The sequence below is a fragment of the Phacochoerus africanus genome, chromosome 4, assembly GCF_016906955.1.
Source record: "Phacochoerus africanus isolate WHEZ1 chromosome 4, ROS_Pafr_v1, whole genome shotgun sequence".
Lineage (NCBI taxonomy): Eukaryota > Metazoa > Chordata > Mammalia > Artiodactyla > Suidae > Phacochoerus > Phacochoerus africanus.
The window spans coordinates 9,774,208-9,797,771 of NC_062547.1; the positions used below are offsets into that span (position 1 = coordinate 9,774,208).

At 63.1% G+C, this 23,564-nt stretch overlaps 1 protein-coding gene across 6 annotated transcripts in view; it reads right to left on the reverse strand.

Annotated features, from left to right (window-relative positions):
- Positions 1–193: 193 nt before the first annotated feature.
- The window catches only part of MYRF (myelin regulatory factor), a 34,725-nt gene continuing 11,354 nt past the window's right edge, over positions 194–23,564 (reverse strand). For 2 of the 6 annotated variants that reach the window (XM_047775555.1, XM_047775558.1), the window contains exons 2-26: positions 21,618–21,705; positions 21,130–21,393; positions 18,641–18,702; positions 17,414–17,717; positions 15,664–15,914; positions 15,443–15,566; positions 13,563–13,758; positions 12,264–12,340; positions 11,983–12,093; positions 11,501–11,591; positions 10,921–11,121; positions 10,564–10,675; positions 9,974–10,083; positions 9,201–9,361; positions 9,050–9,122; positions 8,673–8,761; positions 8,344–8,412; positions 7,596–7,684; positions 7,294–7,485; positions 6,776–7,027; positions 5,264–5,351; positions 4,958–5,032; positions 4,495–4,600; positions 2,815–2,889; positions 194–2,636 (exon numbers count right to left, since the gene is read on the reverse strand). In XM_047775555.1, coding sequence (XP_047631511.1) covers positions 2,556–2,636; positions 2,815–2,889; positions 4,495–4,600; positions 4,958–5,032; positions 5,264–5,351; positions 6,776–7,027; positions 7,294–7,485; positions 7,596–7,684; positions 8,344–8,412; positions 8,673–8,761; positions 9,050–9,122; positions 9,201–9,361; positions 9,974–10,083; positions 10,564–10,675; positions 10,921–11,121; positions 11,501–11,591; positions 11,983–12,093; positions 12,264–12,340; positions 13,563–13,758; positions 15,443–15,566; positions 15,664–15,914; positions 17,414–17,717; positions 18,641–18,702; positions 21,130–21,393; positions 21,618–21,705 — 3,341 coding nt within the window. In that variant the 3' untranslated portion in view covers positions 194–2,555. Of the gene's footprint in view, positions 2,637–2,814; positions 2,890–4,494; positions 4,601–4,957; positions 5,033–5,263; positions 5,352–6,775; positions 7,028–7,293; positions 7,486–7,595; positions 7,685–7,821; positions 7,903–8,343; positions 8,413–8,672; positions 8,762–9,049; positions 9,123–9,200; positions 9,362–9,973; positions 10,084–10,563; positions 10,676–10,920; positions 11,122–11,500; positions 11,592–11,982; positions 12,094–12,263; positions 12,341–13,562; positions 13,759–15,442; positions 15,567–15,663; positions 15,915–17,413; positions 17,718–18,378; positions 18,510–18,640; positions 18,703–21,129; positions 21,394–21,617; positions 21,706–23,564 lie in introns of those variants that run through there. The other 4 variants (XM_047775561.1, XM_047775556.1, XM_047775559.1 and 1 more) reach the window with 4 other exon arrangements.

The window sequence follows — 23,564 nt, forward strand, 5'->3', positions numbered from 1 at the left end:
AAGGCAGCAGTAAGTCCGTGGGCTGAGGCCCGGGGAGAGGGCTGTTGCATCCTATTCCCAAGCCAGGCATGAAGCTACGAAGGATAATGGGGTACAAAGCATCCATCAGACGCAGGGACCCCAGTTGGTCCCAGCCCCACAGGCAACCCCATCTCCCACTAGAACAATCTCTAGAAAAGACAGGGAGGCAAGCTCAGATACAAAGCAGTATTTATACATTTATTTATATACGTATATTTACTTTGGAAAAGAACAGTTCAGCGGTCAGGAAGCAAGCAGGCCTGAGGCTGCTTCCCTCTGCCCACTCCAGAGTCAGAACTGGTACGAGATAAATACGAGTCAAAGCGCAGGGGCAGGAACAGGGAGTTAAGAGTGGGGGGGGCGCTATATGCACACGCAGGCATGGAGGGGTATGTAACGTGGGCGGGGCACTTGTGCATTGAGAGGCCCTATGTACAGCTTGAAGCTTGGGGGAAATTAGCCCAGGGGCTACAGGAGTCTATGTCAAAGGGGAGAGAGGGAGGGAGGGGTAGGCTGCTGGACCCCAGGTAGGGGATGGAGCCAAGACACCCACTCACAGCGCCTGCCAGCCACTGTCAGCCTCTCGCAGGTGGCCCGCTGGCCTTCCCGCTTTCACCTTACTGGGCTCAAGGCAACTTTGGTCCAAGGTTGGACCCCCCCGCCCCCCGCTTCATTGAGCAGCTTGGAACCTCAGCTTGGCCCCAACCTCTGCACTGAGGACCACCTCCCCAGGCATGGAAACAGCCAGCTGCTAACCAGACTGGGGCGATTCTGTGTCCAGACGGCTCCAGGTGGCAGTGGAGGGTCACTTTCCAGTTAAGCATAGAGGGGCTACGGTCCAAGAACTTGGGCCCCCACTGAGGAAGCCCTGGAATCCTATTAGACGGGCAAAGCCCGGCAGTTTTAAGGCATTGAGGGAGAGCTCCCCCGAGGGAGGAAGGAGAGCACTAAGTCCTAAGCTAGGCCCCCCACCCCCCGCCTGGTGTCAGGAGCCGTGTCATTCCTATGGCAGGAGGAGGGGAGGGGACCGGGTATCCTTGCTACCCCCACCTCCCCCAGGGTTTCCCTCTCCTGAGGACAGGTGCTTTGACATCCACTGCAGAAGGGGGCCCCCAGTTCCCAGGCTTCGTCACGATTCGGCTCTCCCACAGAAAGGCCTCCCACTCAAAGCTGAGAATGAGAGGTAGAAGGCCCAAGGCCTGGCTCCCAGAGAGGCCACACAACATCATGGGGCAAGGACGGCAATTTCTGGACCCATGGCTGACCTGGCAAAGATTTCCACTCTCCTTCCGTGAGCCTGGAGGTGGCTTCAGAATGCTCCAGATACCCACTAAGAAAGGCTAATGTTGGCACTTGAAACAACGTCCAGCCACCACTCTGCCCAGGAGGAGTGGGCAGGACTGGGGCGCACTGCCTGGCTATCTGAGCCCAGCACAGGAGCCCTCAGTCTGGGAGGTGAGGCCCCCAGCAGTCAAGTGAAGGGAGAGGCCAGCCTCGGTGGTCAGCAGTGGGGTGGGTGTCGGGCTCTTGGGGACAGATCAGAGCCTGGACCTTGCCTTTGCAAGTGTCTCCCCCAGGGCTCTGGCCTGCTCTCAGCTGTCTCCAGCCTTCCACTCCTGCCCCGGTTTAAGTGCATTTTAGTCATTGCTTCGTTAATAACAGCAGAGCTGTTTGCATCCACCTACCAGCCAAGACCAACCAGCCTGCCGCCTTGCAGGGATTCCTGCTCCTCTGCTCAGAGACCACTGTGAGCTCAGGAGGTTCCCAGGAGCCCAGGCCATGGGGCCACAGCACCATCTGAGGGCTCCCTTCAGGGTACTCCAGGTCCGAGGGTCCAAGGCTTAGCTGGCCCACTGATCCCCCCCGCCCCAGTTCAGCCAGGCACTAAGTGTATACAAGGCACGTGGTCGGTCGCGAGCCCACCCAGGGCTGGCTTAGCTGCCCCGGGAGCTCGTGGAGACAAGCCCTCCAGGGAGAAGAGACCTCCTAGGCCACGCTTAAAGCTTAGAAGTCCAAGTCCAGTAACAGACGAACCTAAAAAGTCCACAAGCTAGCCCGCCCCAGGGAGCAGCTTCGAGGGTGAGGGCCGCCGCCCCCCACCGACTCAGGGTCCAGCCAAGTCTGAGGGCTCAAGCCAGGTCCTCTCTCCAAAGGGGTGACTCCCGGTCACCAAAGGGGAGGCAAGGAGGGTGAGCTCTGAACAGAGTCACAAGCTTGCCCTGCCTCCGGGGCACCTGCAGCCAGCCCTCCATCAGCCGTATCTGGACAGGCGGGGATGGGGCCGGCCCAGCAGGTCTCGCCAGCCCCCTCCGTGGTGTTGGGGGGGGCCGCCAGCAGGGACAGCAGCTCCAGTGTGAGGACTTCCAGTTTCACAGGTGCGGGGAGGGCTGTGCCAGCTCCGTCTCTGAGGGCATGCCAGTGAGCGGCGAGAGCGAGCAGGCGGCGGGCTCCAGTGTAACATCACTGCATCCAGTGTGGAAAGGGCACCCGGGGACCCCCAGGCCCTGGTGTGGCACTGCCCGGTGGAGGGCAGCTCAGTCACAAAGGCGGTAGAAGTGGAAGTAGTAGTCCGTGGCCGGCTGGACCAGGGCCTCCGCGCTGCAGTTGGCCTGACCCTGGGCGGAAGGGCGGTGGGAACTGGTGACGTGGCTGTGGGGCCACAGGGCAGGAGCGCCCCCCACTGCTGACCCAGCCTGCTGCTGCCCCAGGTCCCACCGTGTGCTCCCCGCACCCCCACCCCTTCTCTCCCAAGCCCCACAAGGAACCTCCGGGTGGACAGGGTACTGTGCTCACCAGCAGGGCCACCCGGAAGTGGTAGGTGAATCTGCGGAAGGACAGGATGGTTACTGGCCACTGGTGGGAGGTGCCCTGGGGAGAGAGGGGAGAGGGGTCAAGACAGCCCCAAACCCATCCCAACCAGCAGCCCTTGCCACGGCCATCACAGTTCCTGCCTCTGGCAAGTTTTACAAAGGGGAGAAGCAGAAGTTTGAAGAGAGATCAGAGGGTGCACGTCCTGCTTTGGGGAGCCTCTGCAGCCACCCTCTGGGTATACTCTGGGCCAGGCCCTGAGGGGTCCGTGGCTGTTTGTCTCACCACCTTCCCTCACCCCTGCGATCTGGGCACGATGCACTGATTCACTTACCAAGGAGGTGGTGCTGCTTACAGGCGAGGACACTGCTGAGTTCTCTGCCTGAACTCACATGCAACCTGTGGCAGAGCTGGGATTCGAGCCCAGACCTGCCCTGCTCTCTCCAGGGGCCCGCTGCCAGCCCCTAGTCATCTCCCACTTTGGCTCCGGCTTTGGCATCGCCCGCTGCAGGCTGAAGCCCGAGCTCCACGTCTAATGAGCATCTGGCCAGGCTCTCTCTCCATTTTTGGGTGCCCTCCCATCTCCGAGGGGCCCCAGGGCCTGGGCCCCTTGAAGGCTCTCATCCACTCCATTCTCTACTCAAGTTACCTTTTTTTTTTTTTTTTGTCTTTTTAGGGCCATACCCTTGGCATATGGAGGTTCCCAGGCTAGGAGTCAAATCGGAGCCGAAGCCATTGGCCTACCCCACAGCCATAGCGACGCAGGATCCAAGCCATGTCTACAACCTACACCACAGCTCACAGCAATGCCAGATCCTTAACCCACTGAGCGAGGCCAGGGATCGATCCTGCATCCTCACGGATGCTAGTCAGATTCGTTTCCACTGAGCCACGACGGGAACTGCTACTCAAGCTACTTTCTGCACATCTTTTCTGCCTCTGTCTCCCCTCAGCTGGGCTCAGCACAGGGCCTGGGATGGAGGAGGCCCAATAAGTATTTGTTTAAGAAACACATGAGTGGGTGAGAGGAAATTCCCTTAACTTGCTCTGGGAGGCACCACTTTGGGTCACATAGCCAGTAAGGAGCTGGGCAACAAGAGGGTCACAGCCATTTGGTTCCCAGAGCAGGAGGCAGCCCTCTCCGTACAGCCCAAGAGACCTCCCAAAGTCACAGGTGGAACCATGCTGCACCCCCGACCCAAGCTTGAAGACCCCCTCCCTCCACCCCCACCCCTAGCACACAGCCCTCGGCAGTTTCCAGCTCCCTGGCCGCCAGGTCTCCACATGAGCTGCTCCCCTGCTCCTAGGACACTGCCCCCTTTCCTTTCCCCAGTTGATCCCACATCGTCCCTCAGGTCTCATCTTAATCAAACGTGACTCTCGGGGGTGGCTGTCGTGATCCTGAGACCAGACATAGGCTCTGGGGCTGTCCGTCTACCCCACTCCACTCATCGCAGGTTAGGCCTCTGGAGCCGTTCACCTCCCATGCCCTGGACAAGGCACGCGCCCCCTGCCCCCTTCCCACGGTGCAGAGGGCCAGGCCCCAAAGTGGCCCTTGGGGAGATGCCTTCACTCTGACTCGGGCTCCCTCTCCTCGCCCACTGGGGGGCCCAGCTGTGCCCGGGAAAGGCCTGGCTGGCCCACAGCTTCCCAACCGCCTCCTACCTGGGTGTCCTGGTGGGCGTGGAGGCTCTGTGGGAAGCCCCCCTCCTCACACGGCTGCTCCTTGGACATCAGGCTGCACAGCACCACCGACACGGGGGACGAGGAGCTGGGAAAGGCCCAGTTAGCAGGGAGGGGGGTTCCGAGCACCTCCTTACCCCCACCCCCACCCCCCCACCGGCCTCCCTTGCCCCACACAAACAGGGCACGGGGTCCTCACAGCCCGCAAGTGATGCCTAACAGTCAAGGTCCTAGACGGCCAGAAAGCCCTTCCCGTCTCCTGTCCCACATGGTCTTCACAGCCCCCGGGAGCCAGCAGCCCATTTCACAGATGAGCTGAAGCCCAGAGATCGCCAGGTCACACAGCTAGTTAAGCCCAGAGCAGGCAATAGGGCAAGCATCCCTCCTTGGCCCCCACCCCCGCTGGCCTGGGACCGCCGTCTCCAGGCCCCGGGCCGGCACTCACTTCATCTGCAGGGTCAGGCGGAGGTGCAGTGGGGTGCTGCTGCTGACAGGGATGTGGTAGGTGAAGTTTCCAGGCCTGAAAGGGCAAATCTGGCTCAACCCAAGGCCACCCTGCCCCCACGCCCATCAACGCCTCAGCCCCATCTATAGTGGAGCCCTAGAGACAGGAAAGGGAAAGGGGCGCCTCCCCCCGCCCCTTGTAGAGGAAGTCCCTCCCCGAAGAGAGCAAGATCTGAACACCTGTACTGCCTGGGCTCACAACCCCCAAGGGAATCTGTCCGGGGGTGAGGGAGAGAGCCAAGCCCACCTGCAGGCATCCTCTGAAGCACAGTACTGGGAGGTGATGGGCATTGAATTCTCCAGCACCTGGATGGAGGTCAGGGATGGCACTGGGTCTGCAAGGAGAGAGGCCATTGGGTTGGGGCAGGAAAGAGGGTGACAAGGGTACAAGTGAGAAGCAGCCAATACTTTCCTTGTTTGACTTGGATCAGTCATTCACACTTTAGTATGAATAAGTTTCAGGTTGTCTTGCCAGACTCCCACGGTGGCCGGGGTCACACCGCCATCTGCCCCAGAAGCCCTAGGACTACCGAGTTCCCATGAGCCTGAGGTCTGCCTCCCAGCTTCAATGTCCCCTCCTCCAGGGAAGGCTCCCCTGCTCACCTCCTGACCTCAGCCCAGATTCTGTGCCCTCCCCAGTCGGCAAGCTGCCCATGTGTCCCCCTCAGAGCCTCACGACACTGCTGTTTTCGTGTCTGTGAGCCCTTGGGGACAGGGCACATCTGTCTCCATCACCCTGGTGCCCTATACAGAACAAGCCATAGAGCAGGGGCCCAGGAAATGGCTGCTTGGTGAGCACCTGCCCCATGGGGTTTCCCCATCACTTTGAACTTCAATCTCAGCAAGCCACAGTTTCTAAGCGTTTTGGGTTTTTTGGGTTTTTTTTTTCTTTAAGCCAGAAAACCCATCAGATGAAAGGTGATAAGGAGGCGAGAGATACTGAGAGCAGAGCTGCTGCACAGTTAAAGCCAGCAAGGTGCTTAGCCTCCCCTTCAACCCCCGAGGCCGCCCCTGGGACACCTGAGAGGAACCCAGTTTGAAAACCTCTACAGTAAGGGTTCTCTAGCTTTGCTAAAACCAAAGGTTTGAGGAGTTCCCATCGTGGCTCAGCGGTACTGAATCTGATGACTATCCATGAGGACACGGGTTCAATCCCTGGCCTCGCTCAGTAGGTTAAGGATCCAGGGTTGCTGTGAGCTGTGGTGTAGGTCGCAGACGTGGCTCAGATCCCACGTTGCTGTGGCTCTGGCGCAGGCCGGCAGCTGCAGCTCCGATTGGACCCTTAGCCTGGGAACCTCCATATGCTGCGGGTGTGGCTCTAAAAAGACAATGACAAAAAAAAAAACAAAAAACCAACCCAAAGGTCTGGGATTTAGAAAACTGGCAGGGGAGGGGGGGGGGTCTGTGCATCGCCCTCCTTGCCCTGGTCTGGTGAATCCGAAGGAGCCAGACCCTGGAGCCAGGCAGATCTGGGATCAGGTTCCCGCGCTGCCGCTCACAGGCCTACGACCCTGGGCAAGTCACTTCACGGGTCTCCGTTTCCTCATCTGAACAATGGTGACAAGTCCTTTCTCACAGGAGTGCTGCGAGGACTAAGTGAGGTGATCTACATAAGGCTCCTGGCCTGCCTGACTCCTGGGACTTGGCGAGGCTCAGCGAAGGTCTGTGGAGAGACATTTCTGTGCCCAGGTATTCTGGCGATGGGCTGAAGTGAGCCTTGCTCGGCTGGACTGAGCGGGGGAGGGGGGAGGGCAGGTACCTGGCTGGTCCTGGGCCTGAGTGGGCTGAGCAGGGCTCAGGCCAGGCTGGGGGGCCCCTCGGCGGCCTCGGCCATGGAGACCAAGGCCGAGGCTGTTCTTGCCTTTGCCCTGGCCCCCAGGAAAGGGGACCATGGGGCTGGCCATAGGGTCCGAGCTCTTTGGACGCTTGAAGTAGCCAATGCCATTGGCTGACAGGCCCCAGGACTTGGCTCTGATGTTGGTGACGGGTAGCAGGGCCATCTGGCTGGAGCCTGTGGAGAGAACCAGGCACAGGCTGAGAAGAGGCACGGCTGCCTCCTGCCCAGTTGTCTCTAGGCCCACCCCCGCCCCAGACTCTGGGGGACCTCCGTCTATCTCTTGGTCTCCTCAAGGGAAACCCCCAAGCTTTCTCCAGAGCCTCGTTCTGGACTCCAGGAGACCAGACCCCAACACCCCGCAACCAGTGAGACTGCGGGCCCTTTCTCAGGACTCACATAAAAAACCCTCCACCCAAACCCTGGCTCCAACACGGCCATACCTGAGCGGTTGGTGGAGGGGCTGGGGCTGGGGCTGAGACCGTGGCCGGGATGAAAGCTGGGGCCAAGACTGGGGTCCGTGATGGGGCTGGGGCTGGGGGAGGAGCAGCAGACGACGGGACAAGGGTATCTGGAGCACAGGTCCAAGGTGCGGAGGGCTGGAGCTGGGGCCAAGCCGGGCAGGCCGGTGGTCACTGAGGAAACCAGAGACAGTGTGAGCCAGAGTGGGGGCAGCAGGGCCCCGCACCCAGAACCCAGCCGCCACGCCCCTTCCCATCCCTCCAAACCCACCCCAGGCACGCACCCAGCAGCACGGAGGGCTGTGTGCTTGGCAACCCAGTGGTCACAGGGGACTGTCGGAGCTGAGTGGTCCCAAAGCTCTGGCTGGACCTGCTGGGGAAGGGTGGGCTGAGCTCAGAGGGGGCTGGGGGTCCTGGGGAGGCAGGAGGGACGCGAGGAGTCGGACGAGGAAGGCAGAAAGGAGGCAGGAGGCAGAGGCGGGAGGGAGAGGGCTCGGGCCAGACACGTACCATGGGCACATGGCCTCACTCCCCCCAGGGTGCTGGGGCCGGAGCAGGGCCAGGAGACAGGAAGTGGACACAGCAAAAGAGCTAAGGGGCAGCAGAGAGGAAAAGGGGTGGGGAGACAGGCACAGGGGAGGGGAGAGAGAGACACGGTCAGAGGTGGCCCAAGGCTGAGGCCGAGAGTGGGCAGAAGAGCCCAGCCCGCCCCCCCCCCCCCCGCTTCCCAACCCTCCCTCCTGCCTTTCTAAACCAGGCCCCTCAGATGTCCCTGCCCCTCAGGGGCCCAGCTGCCTGGAGGAGCACTGGGTAGGCCAGGAGAAGCACCTGCTTCAGCAAGGCCTGGGCAACAGCTGCTCCTGCTCCAGGCAGCGCTTCCCACCCCCGCCCCACCTACTCCCCGAAGGCTGAGAGCCTGAGGCGGAACCCCCTTTAGAAGAGACCGGCTCCACGGCCCCTCTGACCCTGGGCTGCCCACCGAAGCCCCACCTGGCCGGGCCAGGGGCGGCAGCCAGGCCTCCAGGGACATACCCATCGGTCTCTACGAGGTCCTCCTCGGTGCGCAGGCTCAGCACGTACAGTGTGGACATGGACACCACGCTGGGAGCCACAGAAAAGAGCCACTGTCAGCGCTGGAACCCCCGCCATGGGCGCCCTCTCTCCAGGGCAGGGCCCGTGGTTCTTGGTCCCCGGGGCTGGGCTCCCCAGGGGGACGCGACAGAACAAGGCAGCCTCCCTCCTTCCCCGAGACCTCAGCCACTTCATCTCCCGGGCCACGTGTCATTCTTCCCTCAGGCCTGGGCCCGTGGGCAGCCCGACTCCCCCAGCCCGCCGCCCCCGACGTCTGGGGGACAGGTCACCTGAAGGCCATGACCACCACCAGGGCAATGATGGTTCCCTGCAGGAAGCGCTGGCTGATGCAGGCCTGGTCTGGGACCACAGACGATGACTAAGGACGGAGAGCAAAGGGGAGAAGCAGAAAAGGCCCAGACTTAGGGATCCCATGGGCTTGCCCACTGTGGGCTCTGCTGGAGGTGGGGTACGGGGGCGCCTGCTCCTCTCCTCAGGGGCGCAGAGGGAGAGGAAGGAGAAACTGGGGGCCAGGAGGGCTGGAGGGTCAGGACAGGAGTGGGGGGAGCGCTTGGAGTCAGTGAGCCTGGAGAGCAAGGGGCAAAGGGAGGCCACGTGGATGAGGAGGCCCCAGTCCACCCTGCCCCGCGTGCCCACCTCCCCTCACCTTGCTGGCCACTTTGGGGGGCCTTTTCTTGTGTGGGACGCTGCCTGCCCGGCTGAACTGGCTCCCTGCATGGCTGCAGCAAAGAGGGCCAGGGTCAGAGGGGCCTCTGGGAAGGAAGGGGGTCTTGCCCTCCCCCATCCCGAGCTCCCACCTGAAGGCGCCCGAGCTGCCCGTGGACTTGAGGCTGTCGAGGCGCCGCAGCTTGGCCAGCTTGTGGCTCCAGCGCTCCAGCTCATCGATGCGCGTCTCCAGGTTGTCTGTCAGCTTGCACAGCTCCTTCACGGCACCCACGTTCTCCATGAAGATGCGCTCCTGCGTGGGCAACGGGCCAGGGTCAAGGGCACAGTTGGCCCCTGGGAGCCCCAGGCTACCTGCCCATGAGGAGCAGGAGGGGAGGCTTGGCGGCTCCCTCCCCAGACCAGCTTCTCCTCCTTCCCGTCCAGCCTCAGCTCCCCAGGCTCCCCGTGCCTGCCTCCCAACAGCATCCCACCCCTGCGCCTCTCCCCGCCTGTGGTCAGAACCCACGGTCCCTCAGAGCTCCCGCCATGAGCTCCGCCTCTGATGAGCACCGCGCCTCAGACTTCAGCAGAGGCCAAAATATAGTACATGCTCACTGGTACCCAGCCTCATGCCAGGTAGGTTACAAACCTCAACCTCACAATAAGCCACATGTTTAAGCTTTGCGATAACCTTGTGAGCACATCTTAATGGTAACCATAGTTACCCTCCTTTTGCAGGGGAGGAAGCTGACCCTCAGTGAGGTTCCCCTGGCCTTGGATCACACAGCCATTCACACACCTCCCACCTCCACCTCTCCCTGGAAGCAGCCTGTGGGACCCAGGGGCTGCTCCCGCCCTCTGCGCTTCAGCGCCCCCAGGCTCTATAGAGGGAGCCAACGCCCTCCAGCTGGCCCGCGCCACAGACCTTGTTCACCACCAGAAAGTTCTCTATGGTTTTCCCATTGGCAAAGACCACGTCACCAGTGTCCTTCACGGCCTCGGGCAGGATCTCCTTCACCTCCTGGGCGATGACACCTGCGGAGGAATAAGCCAGGTGTGCAGGGGGGGTGGGGGAGGGGAGCACTGCCCCCAGCACCATAATCCAGAGCATAACCTAAAGCAAGGGGCTCCAAGGGGCTCCCAGGAACAGGGTCGGAGTTCCAGGGATCAAGGCGTGGGGTTCCCTGGGCTGGGAGGAGGAACCCACTCCTACGCGTACGGATCCAGGGGGAAGGGAGCAGAGATCCAGGAGCATAAAGGCAGGATTCATCTAGGGACCAAAGGAACAAGGATCCCAGGGCTGCAATTCCCAGACTTCCAGTGTTAAAGGGCGAGGGACCAGGGCTGCAGGGCAGGTCTACAAGAGGGCTGGGATTCAGGGGGAGAGGGGGAGCGGGGTCCCAGGAGTCAGGGGAAGGGCTTCCTGGCAGTAGAGTTTCAAGAGGACAGGGACAGGGGCGGGCTCACTGAGGGCTGAAGTTACTGGGTTCCCAGATCCCAGAGGTAGGTCCTTACCCGTTTCTGGCGCCATGGCCTCGATGCCGGCAGTGGCGGCAAACTCCGGTTTATATCTGTAGTGCACCAACCGCATGCGCGAAATCCTCTTCAGCTGCTCGGTGGTGTCCACCTGCGCGAGAGCCAGGGCCGAACTGAACGTCCCCCACCTCGCCCCGTCGTGGCCCTGTCCAGAGGCAGCAGTGTGGAGGGGAGACCCTGCTACCAGGGTCGCGGGATCCAGATACAGGGCCAGCCACCCCTAAAGCCTTCCCAGGCAGCCCCGCCCCTACATAGCCCCGCCCACACGAGCAACCCCGCCCCCCGAGGCCCCACCCCCTCGTCGCTCCGTTGTCTCCGCCCCAGCCCCGCCCCCACCTCCTGCACGTGCTCCTTGGCCCTCAGGTCCGAGGGGTGCATGAGCGAGCCCATGACCTTGACGTTGCCATGCACCACCAGCGCCTCGTCGGGCCTGTCCGTGTTGATGCCCACACGGCCGTGGTGGAAGACGGTATCGGGCACCTGCGCCCGCTGCCAGAGCACGTCGCTGTCACTCTCAAACTGGCCTGGATTGGAGGCCTAGCACGAGTTGGGGGTCGGTCAGTCCTGGGGGATGGGGGGCCTGCAGTGCCCTGCTTAAGGTGGAAACTCCGCAGCCGCCCCTCCAGCTCTGGCCAGAGCTCCTCACCCCAGCACGCCCATCTTAAACTCTCCCTCCCACTGTGGCAACTTTCAGTCATTTGTGGGATCTCAGGAAGCCACTAGGTCCTAGCCACCTCCACACTTTACTGTGAAGGAGACACTGTGGCCCAGAGAGGGGGGGAACCTTGCCCAAGGCCACACCGCAAGTGCCCCGCAGGATCAGCACGGCAGCTCCCGATTCCCGTATTTCTCACGGGTGCTGTTTCTCCCAGGTCTGGGGAAGACTCTCAGCCCCCTGGGGGGAGGTGGCCCTCACCCGCACAATGATGCGTTCCGAGATCTGGGCGGCCAGCGTGTAGTTCTGGTTCTGTGCGTGGGCCTGGAGGGCCACCACCAGCATGAAGTACCTGGGGCACACAGGGGTCTTAGAGGCACTCACTGTCCCCACGTGCACACTGCTCCCCTTTCTAGGTCAGGTGTATAGTGCACCAAACTGCCCCCTCCGTCACCTCCCCTAGGCTCCCAACACCCCAGGAAGAGGACCTTAACCCTCCATCCTAGAGAGAAGGAACACGAGTCTCCACTAGGGGGCGGAAGCTCCTTAGAGCCCACAGCTAGGAAGCCAGGCTTCTGCGCTCCCATCCTTAAGTCCTTAAAGGCTCTGCATCTCAGGTCCCTCCTCTGGAAAATGGGTCAGTCTGTGGGACTCTGTGCCTGGCACGCTACCTGGGGTGTCACCCTCCTGCCCCTCGTCCTCAGAAACGGAGGGGCTCCGGGGCCAGGGCCCAGCCTGCTCACCTCTGGTCGGGGTTGGGTTTGCCCTTCTTGCGCATGTTGTTGGCCGTGGTCTCGCTGAAGTGCAGCCTCCCCACGGTCACCTTCGTGACCTGCTCGGGGGGCAGATTGACCCTGCAGAGGGAGGGGCAGGTGCTCAGGGGGCAGGGACAGGGGCCACTGAGAGTCAGGCCGCAGTGGGGCACTGGGGCCAGCAGTGTAGGGGAGGTACCCGGCCCTGAGCTCCCGGGCCAGTGCCAGGGTGAACCTTGCTGGGTACCACTCCCCATGGGTCAGACACTCACGTGACAGGGTTGAAGGGCCGCTTGCTCCGGTCTGACTGTGACTGCTCGATGTTGATGGACTGGTTCAGTGCCTCCAGCTGAGGGAGGGACAGAGGACATGGCACCTCGCGGCCCCGGCTCTCCACCTGGCCCTGCCCGCCTTCAGCCTCTCGGCCCGGGGCCTGGCTGGAAACGGAGGCCCCGCCTTCCCCTCGGCCCACAAACGCCTTCTCCTCCACGGCGGCACACCCCACAGCCCCACACCCACGCCACCTCCGGGCACACGCCCCAAACCGGCCTCTGCAAACACCCCCTCACACCCAGACTCACTGACTCCCCAGATCCCGTCCCACACCCCCACCCCGTCCACTCCTCCACGGGCCCTGGCTGAGCCACACCAACACCAGGCCCCACTCACAACGCTGAAGGGGCCACCCCAGGCCAACCCCCAGGGAGCTCATGGGATGCACATGGACCGCCACCATGGTGGTGCTGGGGGACGGCAGGGGAGGGGGGGCCTCAAGTCAAGAGGGGCCTCAGGGCAGGTGCCCTCGGGGACGCGGCAGAGTGGACGGCCAAGGTTAAGGAGTGGTCAGCCAGGAGAGGAGGGCCTCCCAGAGAAAGGGGCTGCCTGAGGGGAGGCAAGGGCGGTGACTGGGCACAGCCGGTGGCGAGGATGGGGTGAGGGTGGGGTCCCAAAGGCCTGTTCAGGCTCGGCTTAGATGTCAGGGCTTTGCTGGGGTGGGGGACATGGGGTCCTGGGGGCCTTGGAAGAGTGAGGAGTGTCGGGCCCACCCGTGTCCCAAGAGGAGACAGCATCAGAGCCCCGGTGGAAGCTTCCGGAACTTCAGACAAGGAGCGGGGACGGCCTGGTCCAGGCAGAGGCAGGGAGGCGAGGAGGGGACCAGGTCGAGGGACGTCCTAGGGGGCCAGCAGGGCCGGGTGCACTGCGAGGGGTGGGCAAGCGGGCCCCAGATGTAAGCAGGGCCCTGGAGCCCCAGTCCCAGGGTGCCCAGGAGGAGCAAGTCTGCAGGGAGTTCATTCTGGGATGTGGCACCGCAGCTGCTGACCAAGGGGGGTCAGCCACTGGGGGCGCAGACTTGGGGGGTCGCAGAATGGAGAAAAAAACAGGAAGTGGAACAAAGACAGAGCTGAGGAGCCTGCCAGTTCAAGGCCAGGCCCAGGAGGAAAGGCGGGCATGGGGGAGGGGCTTGGTCTTAGCCCTGAGGAGACCGCCCAGGGCACACTCACCTGGCCTTGGGGTCTGTCCCCTCCCCCTGCCCTCCGGCCCCCACCACCTCCCCGCGTCCCCAGACCTGCCTTCACTCCGTGCAGCTTCAGATAGAAGCAGTCCAGGGGCTTGAGGCCTTCGGGCGTCTTGACATACTTGGGCTCACCCAGCATGCCAATGTACACGGTCACCTGGAAGTGGTTCTTTTTCTGGCACACGAAGGCGTCGTCGCCCACCGAAAAGTTGAAGCCCTTGTCGGCGTCCACGCGGTATGTGAGCATGGGCCTGGGGGCAGGTGAGGGCGCTCAGCCGAGGCCCCCGACGCCGGGCCCGCGTCACCCGGGCCCTCCCATGGGCCTGCGTCCCAAAGCAGTGCCCTGTTTGGGACCCCCATCCTCCACCCGCTCTCGGGGCTGCCCCACTTCTCAGAAATGGACACTGAGTCCCCAGGAGGATGTGAGCGCAGGTCTGCCATCGCCTCGACCGATGGCCGTCCCTCTGCGTGCCTGGGACCACCCCGCCCTGGTGATGGGGAGGCTGGGCGAGACCCTTGAGGCCGGCCAGACAGGACGGAACTCCTGAGGAGGGGGCCTGACGGCCCCTCACCACACTTGGCTCCTTCCCAGAAGGCTGCCCGGAGCCCCCTCCCTCAGGGGAGATGGGGTGAGAGGGGATGCGTCTGCGGAGCCTCACTGCGCCTGACAGCTGGTTGCCATGGAAACGGTGGAACCAGGCGCCGGCTCGGCACTGGCCGGCCCCTGCCCACCGGCTTGCTCAAGCCCCCAGACATCCTCATTCTGCCTCCTCCATCTCCCCCGGGTGGGCAGGGGGCACACTGGGCAGGCTGGATTCAGCCCCAGTTTACCCCTCTGCCACTGGGAAGGTGTTTCAAGTCTGGACCCTTGTGGGAATCTTCAGGTGACAAGAAAGGGGGTGGTCGCTGGCCATCCCAACCCTGGCCCCCTGATGCCCAGGGCCTGTCCGAAGGAGGCTGGGCAGGGAGAAAGTTTCCGAACTTGTAGGGAGAGGCCCTTGGGCGTGGCTGGCATCTATAGGAAGGCCCGGGGCTCATTACTGCACCCTCCCCGGGCTCCACCCACCAGCCTGATCCCAGGGAACACCCAGGAAGTGCCTGAGCCGCACGGGGGGCCTCAGCTGCCAACTTCCTGGCCTTGGGACCCGTGGTGACAGGGCTGGCCCAAGAAGTAAGAATGGGGATCCTGACCAGGGGCCATGGGGCTGGACATCCAAAGACCCTCGAGGGACCCTAGAGCCACTAACTAAATCAGCCAGACTCCACCCTCCTTGCCCCCACCCCCACCCTCCCTGCCACCCAGCCCGTCAGGCCTCTGGCTAACAATTCCATATAGCCTGGGAGGCCTGACTCTAGGAGGCTGGTCTCATCTGTGACCCAGGCCTGGCAGTGTCCAAAGTGAGTTGATGGTATGCCATGCTCTCACCCCTCTCTGGCCTGTGGGAGTCAGGGGAGTGGTCCCAGAGCGCTCCTGGCCAGGATCCAGGGAGCTGAGTCCACACGGGTGGGTGCTGAGGGGGAGCTAGCCCTGCCCGGGCAGCCTCTGACCTGGTCCTCCCTCCCCTCCACTCACCCCTCCCCTCCAGGGAGGGGGCTGCTGGAAGGGCCTTGCTGACACTCAGCTTCCGGCCACCTTCCTGGAAAGCGGGAGGCGGGAGGCGAGTGGAGGAGGTGGAGTGGGAGGAGGAGCCAGAAAACACCCCTCCACCCACCACTCCCCTCCCTGGAGGGCACCTCCTTCTTAAGGCGGCCTCGGGCAGGCTCGGGAGTCAGGAACCCTGAGGGTCAGTCCTAACGCTGCCCTGAGCCTGTCTGCTCTTCTGTGCACCCAGTGTGCTCTCAGCTCTGCTCTGGGATCGTGATGGGCTAGGGCATGGGCTGGGGCTCCCCAGATGGGTGACAGGGAGGGGCTGGGGGGTGGCACAGATCACTCACAGCTCCTTGTAGTTTGCATCGTACAGCGTCGCCCACTTGTTCTGCTGATGTGGTTGCCACTTGATGGACTGGTAGTTGGGGTCCAGGTAGGAGCCACTGAGGCTATCATTGTCCTGCAGGAGACCTGGCGAGAGGGAACGGCCATGGGCCCCACTCCCCAACTTGAAAGGCTGAGCAGGCCAGCCATGTACCTGGTGAGGGTGCACCTGCTGGGTGCGTACCTGGTGAGGGTGCACCTGGTGGGTGCCAAGGTGGCGTCTGGACCCTGGCGATGCTGAGGGGCAAGGAGCCAGGCCCGGGTGAGAGCGGGCCCTGGGGAGGCCAGGGTGGGGATGGGGCTCGAGCTGGGTGTGGGGGCAGGGCCGTCACGGTCCCGGGCTCCTGTTTGATCATTCCATTCAGCATCTGGGCATTGAGGGTGTTGGGGGGTGATTCGGAGTGCTTCCTCTTCTTGGAGGGGTGTGTGGGGAGCCTGGGGGAACACAGGGGTGCACCATGGTGGGCTGGCTCTCCCCAAGACCCCTCCCGCTGGACAATACCTCCGATCCCCTCTCCACCCTGTTTCAGCAGGATACGCCTAGCCCAGCAGACACCTCCTACAGGAAGCCCATGGCTGCACCTCCACGGTGCTCCCCCATCACTCTTATTATCACTCTGTTTCTTTTCTTTCTGTCTTTTTTTTCCTTGTTAGGCCCACGCCTGTGGCATATGGAAGTTCCCAGGCTAGAGGTCGATTCGGAGCTGCAGCTGCTGGTCTACACCACAGCCAGAGCAACGTCAGATCTGAGCCGCGTCTGCCGCAGCTCAAGGCAACACCAGATCCTTAACCCACTAATCGAGGCCAGGGATCGAACCCGCATCCCCATGGATACTAGTCGGGTTCTTAACCCACTGAGCCACAATGGCAACTCCTCCTTCTCCATTTCTATCCCTCCTCCCTAGCCCCCAGACCGTGGAACCCAGGAGGACAGGACCCACAGTTGTCTGTATTGTCCCCATCACGACCAGCAACTGGCCTGGCACACAGAGGGCTCAGAATCGTTCATGGAATGAATGAATCTGTCCCTTCCCCAAGGTGTCATTCTTAGTGTCACCCTTTACAGTGGGAGTTATTTGGAGAAGAGCCTCCATACTTAGAAACAAGCCACCAAGGGCCTGGGCCACGAAGGCTGGGAAAGAGATTCCCGGGAAGGGAGCTGAAGGTCTGAGGGCCACATAGCACCCTCTCCCCCTTCTGTCTGCTCTTTCCTTGAATGAAATCTTTCCTAAAATCTCAATGTGCAAAACAGATAAAAAGCCAGTGCTGTGGGCATTCCCGTTGTGGCTCAGCGGGTTAAGAACCCAACACAGTGCCAGATCCAGTGTTGCCGCAGGATGCGACGTAGGTTGCAGATGTGGCTCGGATCCGGTGTTGCTGTGGCTGTGGTGTAGACTGGCACCTGCAGCTCCAATTCGATGGTAACCTGGGAACTTGCATATGCTGCAGGTGCAGCCATTAAAAAAAAAAAAAAAAGACGACTACGTGGGTGGAGATCTGAAGCTTGGGTCTCTGCCTAGAACCTTCTCAGGAACCTGAGGACTCCATGGTGGTTGGAAAGTCACCGGTGTCTGGGTAAGACACCAGGTTCACGTCCTGGCTCTGCCCCTTCCTATCTCCATGACCTGGCAAGCACTCCCCTCTGCCTGCCCCACCGAGAGCCTCGGTTTACCCATCTGGGCAATGAGGACGGCCATGCCCATCAAATAACATGGTTGCCAGCACTTGGCCGTGGCTGTAAATCCCTGATATGTTGCTGGGCACACACGTATACACATGCTGACCCCCACCTCCTGGGCTCAGAGCCTCTGCCCTTCCTGGGTTCGTCCCCATCCCAACCTCCATCTCGATCCTGCCAGCGCCTGCCCTGCGCACCCCCCCCACCCTACCTCCAGCCCATCTTCCGCCCCCAGGGAAAGCCGGCCAACCCTTACTCGGCTCCGTGTTGCTGCAACAGCTGGTGCAGCATCTGGGACTGCTGGGTGTGGTGGAGATCGGTGGGCACCAGCCCCTGCCCCAGGGCGGTGTAGGGGGGCATCGGGGGCTCGGCCTTCATGTACAGGTCTCGCTGCAGGACGGGGTAGTGAGGCGGGGGGGGCGGCGGGGGGGGCGGCGGTGGCGGCGGCGGTGGGGGGGGGCCTGGTAGATGGGCTGGAGGTGGGGGCGGGTGCTCCAGGCGGGAGGGCACCCCCACATGGCAGAGGGTCTCAGGGGTGATGGTACGCAGGAGATGGGGGTCTGCGGGAGGGAGGGTGGGCAGACATCAGAGACCTACTTCGCCCAGGTTCCGGGGCACGCGCTCCCCCCTGGGCGGGGTCTCCTGATTCCCACCCCCTTCTGAGCCTGGCCTGGGGGGCTGCCTCCCACTGATTCCACGTGGGAGGAGGCTGGGCAGCCTGGAGGCTGGTCACTACAGGCCTGGGCGGGGAGGCCAGACCCTGTCCAGGGGGTGGGCGGCCTTTGGCCCCATCCGAGCCAGCTCTTTCCCCGAGGCCAGGCCCAGCCCAGCTTCCCAGGGAAGGTCCCACATCCCAAGGCTCTCCTCTCCAGCCTCTGGACCACAAGAAGGTCCCAGGACCCCCAGCGCAGCCCTGTGGGGAGCCCTCCTCCCTCCGGCAGCCCCTCTACTGGGCTCCCAGGGGCCAGCCCCCCAGCCTGAGGGGGGAGGCCCCAGCTCCCTTTGTTCCCCAGGAGGCATTCCAGAGATGTTTTTGGTAAGATAAACAGAACTCTTGACCCTCTCTGGGCTGTGGGGAGACTGGCTGCCCGCGAGCCTTCTGCTCTTGGCCACCGGGGGGCCACTGCACCCCAGAGTGCCCCCCAAGTTGAGGTGGGCCTGGCTGGGCGGTGAGGCCTGTGCTCAGGCTGCACCCAGCCTTCCCCAGCCGTCCCCACTTACCGCCAAAGGGCGCGTCCATGATGGCGCAGGCGGGCAGGCGGGTGGCATCACCAGCAGGGACACTTGCTCAGAGGCAGAGCCAGGCTCCCCACCCGCCCACGGGGAAACAATAGCTAGCGCCGGGGAGTATTTGACCAGCGATAATCTGGGCCTGTTGGGCGGCTGCTGGCCCCCTCCCTCCCTCGCTCCCTCCCTCCCGATAAGGCCGCCCCAACCACTTGCCCAAATCCCAGAGGGGGAGGGCGCTGCCCGCTGGACTCACCATTCACCTGCTGGGGGGAGTAGGCCTCGGAGCCCGAGTCTGGGGGAGAGTCTGGCAGGGTGCTGTGGAGCGAGAGGAAGGGGCGGTTGCATGGGCACCTGAGCCCCTGCCTTCCAGCCGGGCCACTCCTCTGCGGCGCAAGGTCCCAGAGACACCAGAGGCTGGAGCCATCGAGGTCCCCTCACACCGCCACCCCCTCATGGGCATTTCTCTATATCGACCACCTTGGGGTGCCTGGCAGGGTCTAGGGCTGACTTGTGGGTGGGGGGCCTTGGGCTCCTGCCCAGCATCCCCTCAGACCTACAGGGCACTTGGGAGGGGGGTGGCTGTCACCAGTGTCCCTGGCGACGGCACGAGGATCCGAGAACCGCCTCCACCCCAGACCAAAGGCAGGCCAGCTCCTCCTTTCTTGCACCCACGGAAACCCCACTTCTTGGAAACTCCAGGGGGCCCTCAGGGGCCGGGCCTTGGAGACTGTGGTGGGTGGCCAGAGGGGCTGCCCTGCCTCAGGCAGGTGTGGCTGGGCACGGAGCCAGCTCGCCAGGCTTGGGCTTATTTTTTTCCTTGCAGGTTTTGTTTTTATCAGTGGTTCAGGCAAAAGAACAAACCCAACTCGGAGAGGTCAACACGTCCTGCATGGCCCAGAGGGGGAGGCCGCGGCCACGCGGGGATCTGGTCCTTTGGCCATCCCCGACCCCACGTGGGGAGAGGCCGCCCACCACCATGCCTGGGCAGCGTCTCCAGGCGGCCAAGCCATCATGGACACAGCCCTGGACTGATTCCAGGATCCCCCAGCTCCCCGGGATGAGCTCCCACTCCAGACCCACATGCCGTGTGAGGACGGCAGGAAAAAGCGACGGGGACTGGGGCCCTGCCGAGGCCCCAGAGGCCTGGCGGGCTGATGGGGGCCTCTCCAGCTCCTTGTCCACCATCTCCCACCTGCTCCCTGAGCTGCCCTGACAGCGGCCTTGTGCAAAGGTCTTTCACACCCTCTGGTCCCTATAATCAAATGTCCCACGTCCATAGGACCTCGGGTTCTCCCTCCCCAGAGTGCTCACGAGCCCTTCATTGGGCGATTTTTTTTTTTTTTTGGTTTTTTTGGGCCACCCCTGTGGCATATGGAGGTTCCCAGGCTAGGGGTCGAGTCAAAGCTGTAGCCTCTGGCCTACACCACAGTCACAGCAACACAGAATCCAAGCCTCATCTGCGACCTACACCACAGCTCACAGCGATGCAGGAACCTTAACCCACTGAGCAAGGCCAGGGATCGAACTGGCAACCTCATGGATACTAGTCGGGTTTGTTTCCACTGCGCCACGACGGGAACTCCCGCTTGGTCATTTATTGATGAGTAACTCCCTCCAGAGCTAGACTGAAGAGTCCACTGCGGGAGGGAGGTACCGCTGTGTACCATCTAGAACAGGGCCTGGAGGGGGTGGGGGGTCATGGGTGGCCCTGGGTGTTTCTCTGGGAAGTGGCCTCTCTCTGGGAAGTGGCCTCGGTGTTTTGCCCAAATCCTGCTCTGAGGGGTGGCAGAGGGAACAGTCCCTGTCCCCGTAGTGCTTCCTCTGTGCTCCCTCCTGATTGTCACCAGAGCTCGGGGGCAGAAGCTTCTGCGCTGACTTTACAGGCCGGGGTACCAAGGCCCTAACCAAGGCAGTGGGTCCGCACCCAGAAGGTTGGTTCAGTGGAGCCAAGGATGGAGCCAGGCTGCCTGCCCCGTGTCGTGCTGCCAGCACTCTATTATCCTTCTACCCAGAGACAGGGTCCCCTGCCCTCTGCCCCCAGGCTGGGGAACCCAGAACTTTCTCTGAGCCCCTCTGCAGAGCCCAGCAGACGCCAGCTCCCCGCTTCTCCCCGTGAGCCTGTGCCCCAGCTGCCCTGCCGTCTGGCTGGGCTGGCGGCTCTGGAACCAGGCTGAGCCCATGGGTCAGGCGCAGATGTGGACTCCCCGGAGAGGAGGGCAGGACCCCGGGGGCTGGCTCAGGTAGGGTCCTGACTTCTGCACCAACTTCAGGTGCCAAAGCCCAGCAGCTGGTGGCCAACTCCCTGGGGCCTTGAGAAATCACGGCTGAAAGCTCGCGTGGGTGGGTGGGCCTGGCGTGCGGGGAGGGGCTTGGGGCGTCCTAGGTGCCTGCGCAGGTGTGCAGCTGTTCCCCTGAATGTAAACAGTGGCGGCTCCAGTCTCACCCCCTCCCTGCCCCGCTCTCCACACAGCTCTCTTGGAGATTTTTCTAGCACTTACATCAGCCCTCATCCCTCCCCTGCTCAGAACCCTCCGTGGCCACGCACTGCCTCAGCCCAAAGCTGGCCGTCCCTCCTCAGCCCGGCCCTGGCCCTCCCCGCACCTCGCCTACCCCCAGGGCAGCCCGATCCCCACTGCCAGGCCTTGGCCAGCACCTCCCAGACCCACAGTCACTGGCCCCACACCTTGCCTGCCCCGGGCCCCTGCGTCCTACCCCGCCCCCACACTCCCTGCCCTCACTCACCCTGGGGCATAGGGAGCCTTGGGCTCCGCCTTGATGGGGGGCCCAGAGCCCCCCAGGAAGGGCTTGGGAGCGGCCCCCATGCCGTTGTTGTTGTTGCAGTTGAGTGGGGCGCTGTAGCTCGGGGGTGGGAGGGGGCCATGGCGCCCCGGGGAGGGTCCACCCCCAGGGGGGCTCAGGTGATGGACCCCGCTGGAGCCGGGGATCGCGGGCTGCCCGTGGGGGTAGGAGGCCGCACTGGCTGGAGCAGAGATGTCAGGGAAGCAGCTGCGGAGAAGGGAGGAGGAAGCTCAGCGCCTGCCTGCCTGCCTGCCTGCGTGGGGCCGGTGGGGGCGCCCCCGGCCCCTCCCCGGGCCCCCACCCGCAGGGCAGCGAGCGTGGAGACTTCGGAGGGGACAGTGGCTGGGAAGGAAGAGGAGCGGCTTTCAGAGGTGGGGCCACGTCCCACCTCCCAGGTGGAGGCCGGAGGGGCTGGGGGCGGGGCCACTCACAGGTCGGAGGCATCCTCCTTGCTGATGTACTCCTCCAGGATGCTGGTGTCTATGTTGGAGGGCTCCAGGGCGCCGTTGATGTCGTGGCCTGCGGGGGAGGGGTGCACGTGAGCCGGGGGCTGCGGGTGGGGGGAGATCCAGCTCCCCAGACTCCGAAGCCCCTGGGCCCAGCCCCCCAACCGCCCCCACCCCCCACCACCACCAAGGCCGGGCTCTCCAAAACCTACGCCTCCCCCCGACCTGGCGCCATCCACTCCCTGACACCCTCCAGGAGGCACTGATGATGCCCCCCAGCCCATAAGGCCACCTGGGGTCTCCAAGGAGGGAAGAGGCCCAGGGTGCAGACGGGACAGACCAGCCGCCTCCTGCCCCCGACTCCCCTTTCCAGCTTCCTGACATGAGCAAGAAGCTCGGTCCTGTCTGTAAAATGGGGGAGCCAGGCTCCCATTGCGGGGGGTGCGTGCGGCAAGGGGCAAGCGAGGTGCTTTATTCAGCCAGGTGCTCAGCAGATATGCTGCCACCCTTGCCGACTCGGACCCAGACTCGCGGACTCTGTCCTGCACTGTCCTTCAGGAGGCAGTTCCAGATGGCCTGGCAGTGGGGCAGCGGGGAGCACATCTGGTCGGGGGGGCGGGGGGCATTGGGCTGGGGGACACTCCTGCACCCCAGGCCCCAGCTGCAGATGAAGAGGGAGTGGGGACAGAGTCAGGAGTGCCCAGCTCACCCTCACTGCCTATGCCCGTCACCCCCATAAAGCGGGCCGGGGTGCTGAGCCCGGGTTTCCCAGAGGAGGGAACAGCCCCAGAGAGATTCCGTGGGGAAGGATGGTGGCCTGAGGGCTGCACCCCCGCCACACACCTGCCATCTCCCCGGCCCTCCCTGCTGGCCTCGGCCCCACAAAGGGGAGGGACTCAGAAAAGACCGCCCAGCGCTCTTGGGCATCAGCAGGGGAGGAGAGGGGGAGGCACTGGCCTTTCCCCTCCCGGGGTCACCTTGCAGGGGGAGCTGGAGGGTGGGGAGATAAGGGGGCTGACGTGGGAGATGCGTCAACTCTGATACTGGAGGCCTGCCCCACCCACACCGCTGACCTGGGCTGGCCGGCCCCACTGAGGCAGCAGGCACCCCTCCCACAGCCCCTGGGCCTCCAATCTGGGGTCTGCACCTCATGCCCCCTCCCCTGCCAAACCCTGGGAACAGAGCTCAGGTCCAGGAATAAATCCCAGCTCACCTGCTCCCTGCTGTGTGACCTCGGGCAGGTCACATACCCTCTCTGAGCCTCAGTCTCCTCAGTAAAATGGGCACATGGAACAGCACCACTTCACAGGGTTGTTTTGAGGATGAGACAAGTTAAGGTGTATGAGGTGCCCAGCACCCAGCGGATGCTCAGCGGAGTGGCTGTCCTCACCCCTCTGTCCCCAGAGCGCTGGGGTCCCCAGGAACCCCCAGCCCAGGCCCCTCCCTGGCCTCAGCCGGCATTTCAAGAATGCTGAGCCCCGCTTAGGTGATTAATGAGTGGCTAAGCCCTCCTAGGAGTCACGCGCTGCCTGGGACAGGCCCTGCCGCTGGCCCCCACACCGGGCTCACCCGGCCAGGACCACGCGACACCCACCAAGCACTGCCAATGGCCGTCCAGGGCCCTGCGTGGCCAGGGCAAGGGAAGCTTCTCGAGCCGAGAATGACCAGCCTGCTTGCCGAGGTTCTAGGACTCCCGTCTACACCCTGGCCCCCACTTTGCCCTTCCTCGTGAACACAAGGTGCCATTTATTGAATGCCTGCTGCGTGCCAGGCACTTTTCGAGCCAAGTACATAATAATCATAGGAGTTTATCATATGCGAGGCATCCTGCAGGCTCTCCCTGTGCAGGGTGACACCTCATCCTCCCAACCTGTAATGGTGACAATGACGACATGACAAAGAGGGTGACAGCGGCTCATCCTGAGTGCCCGT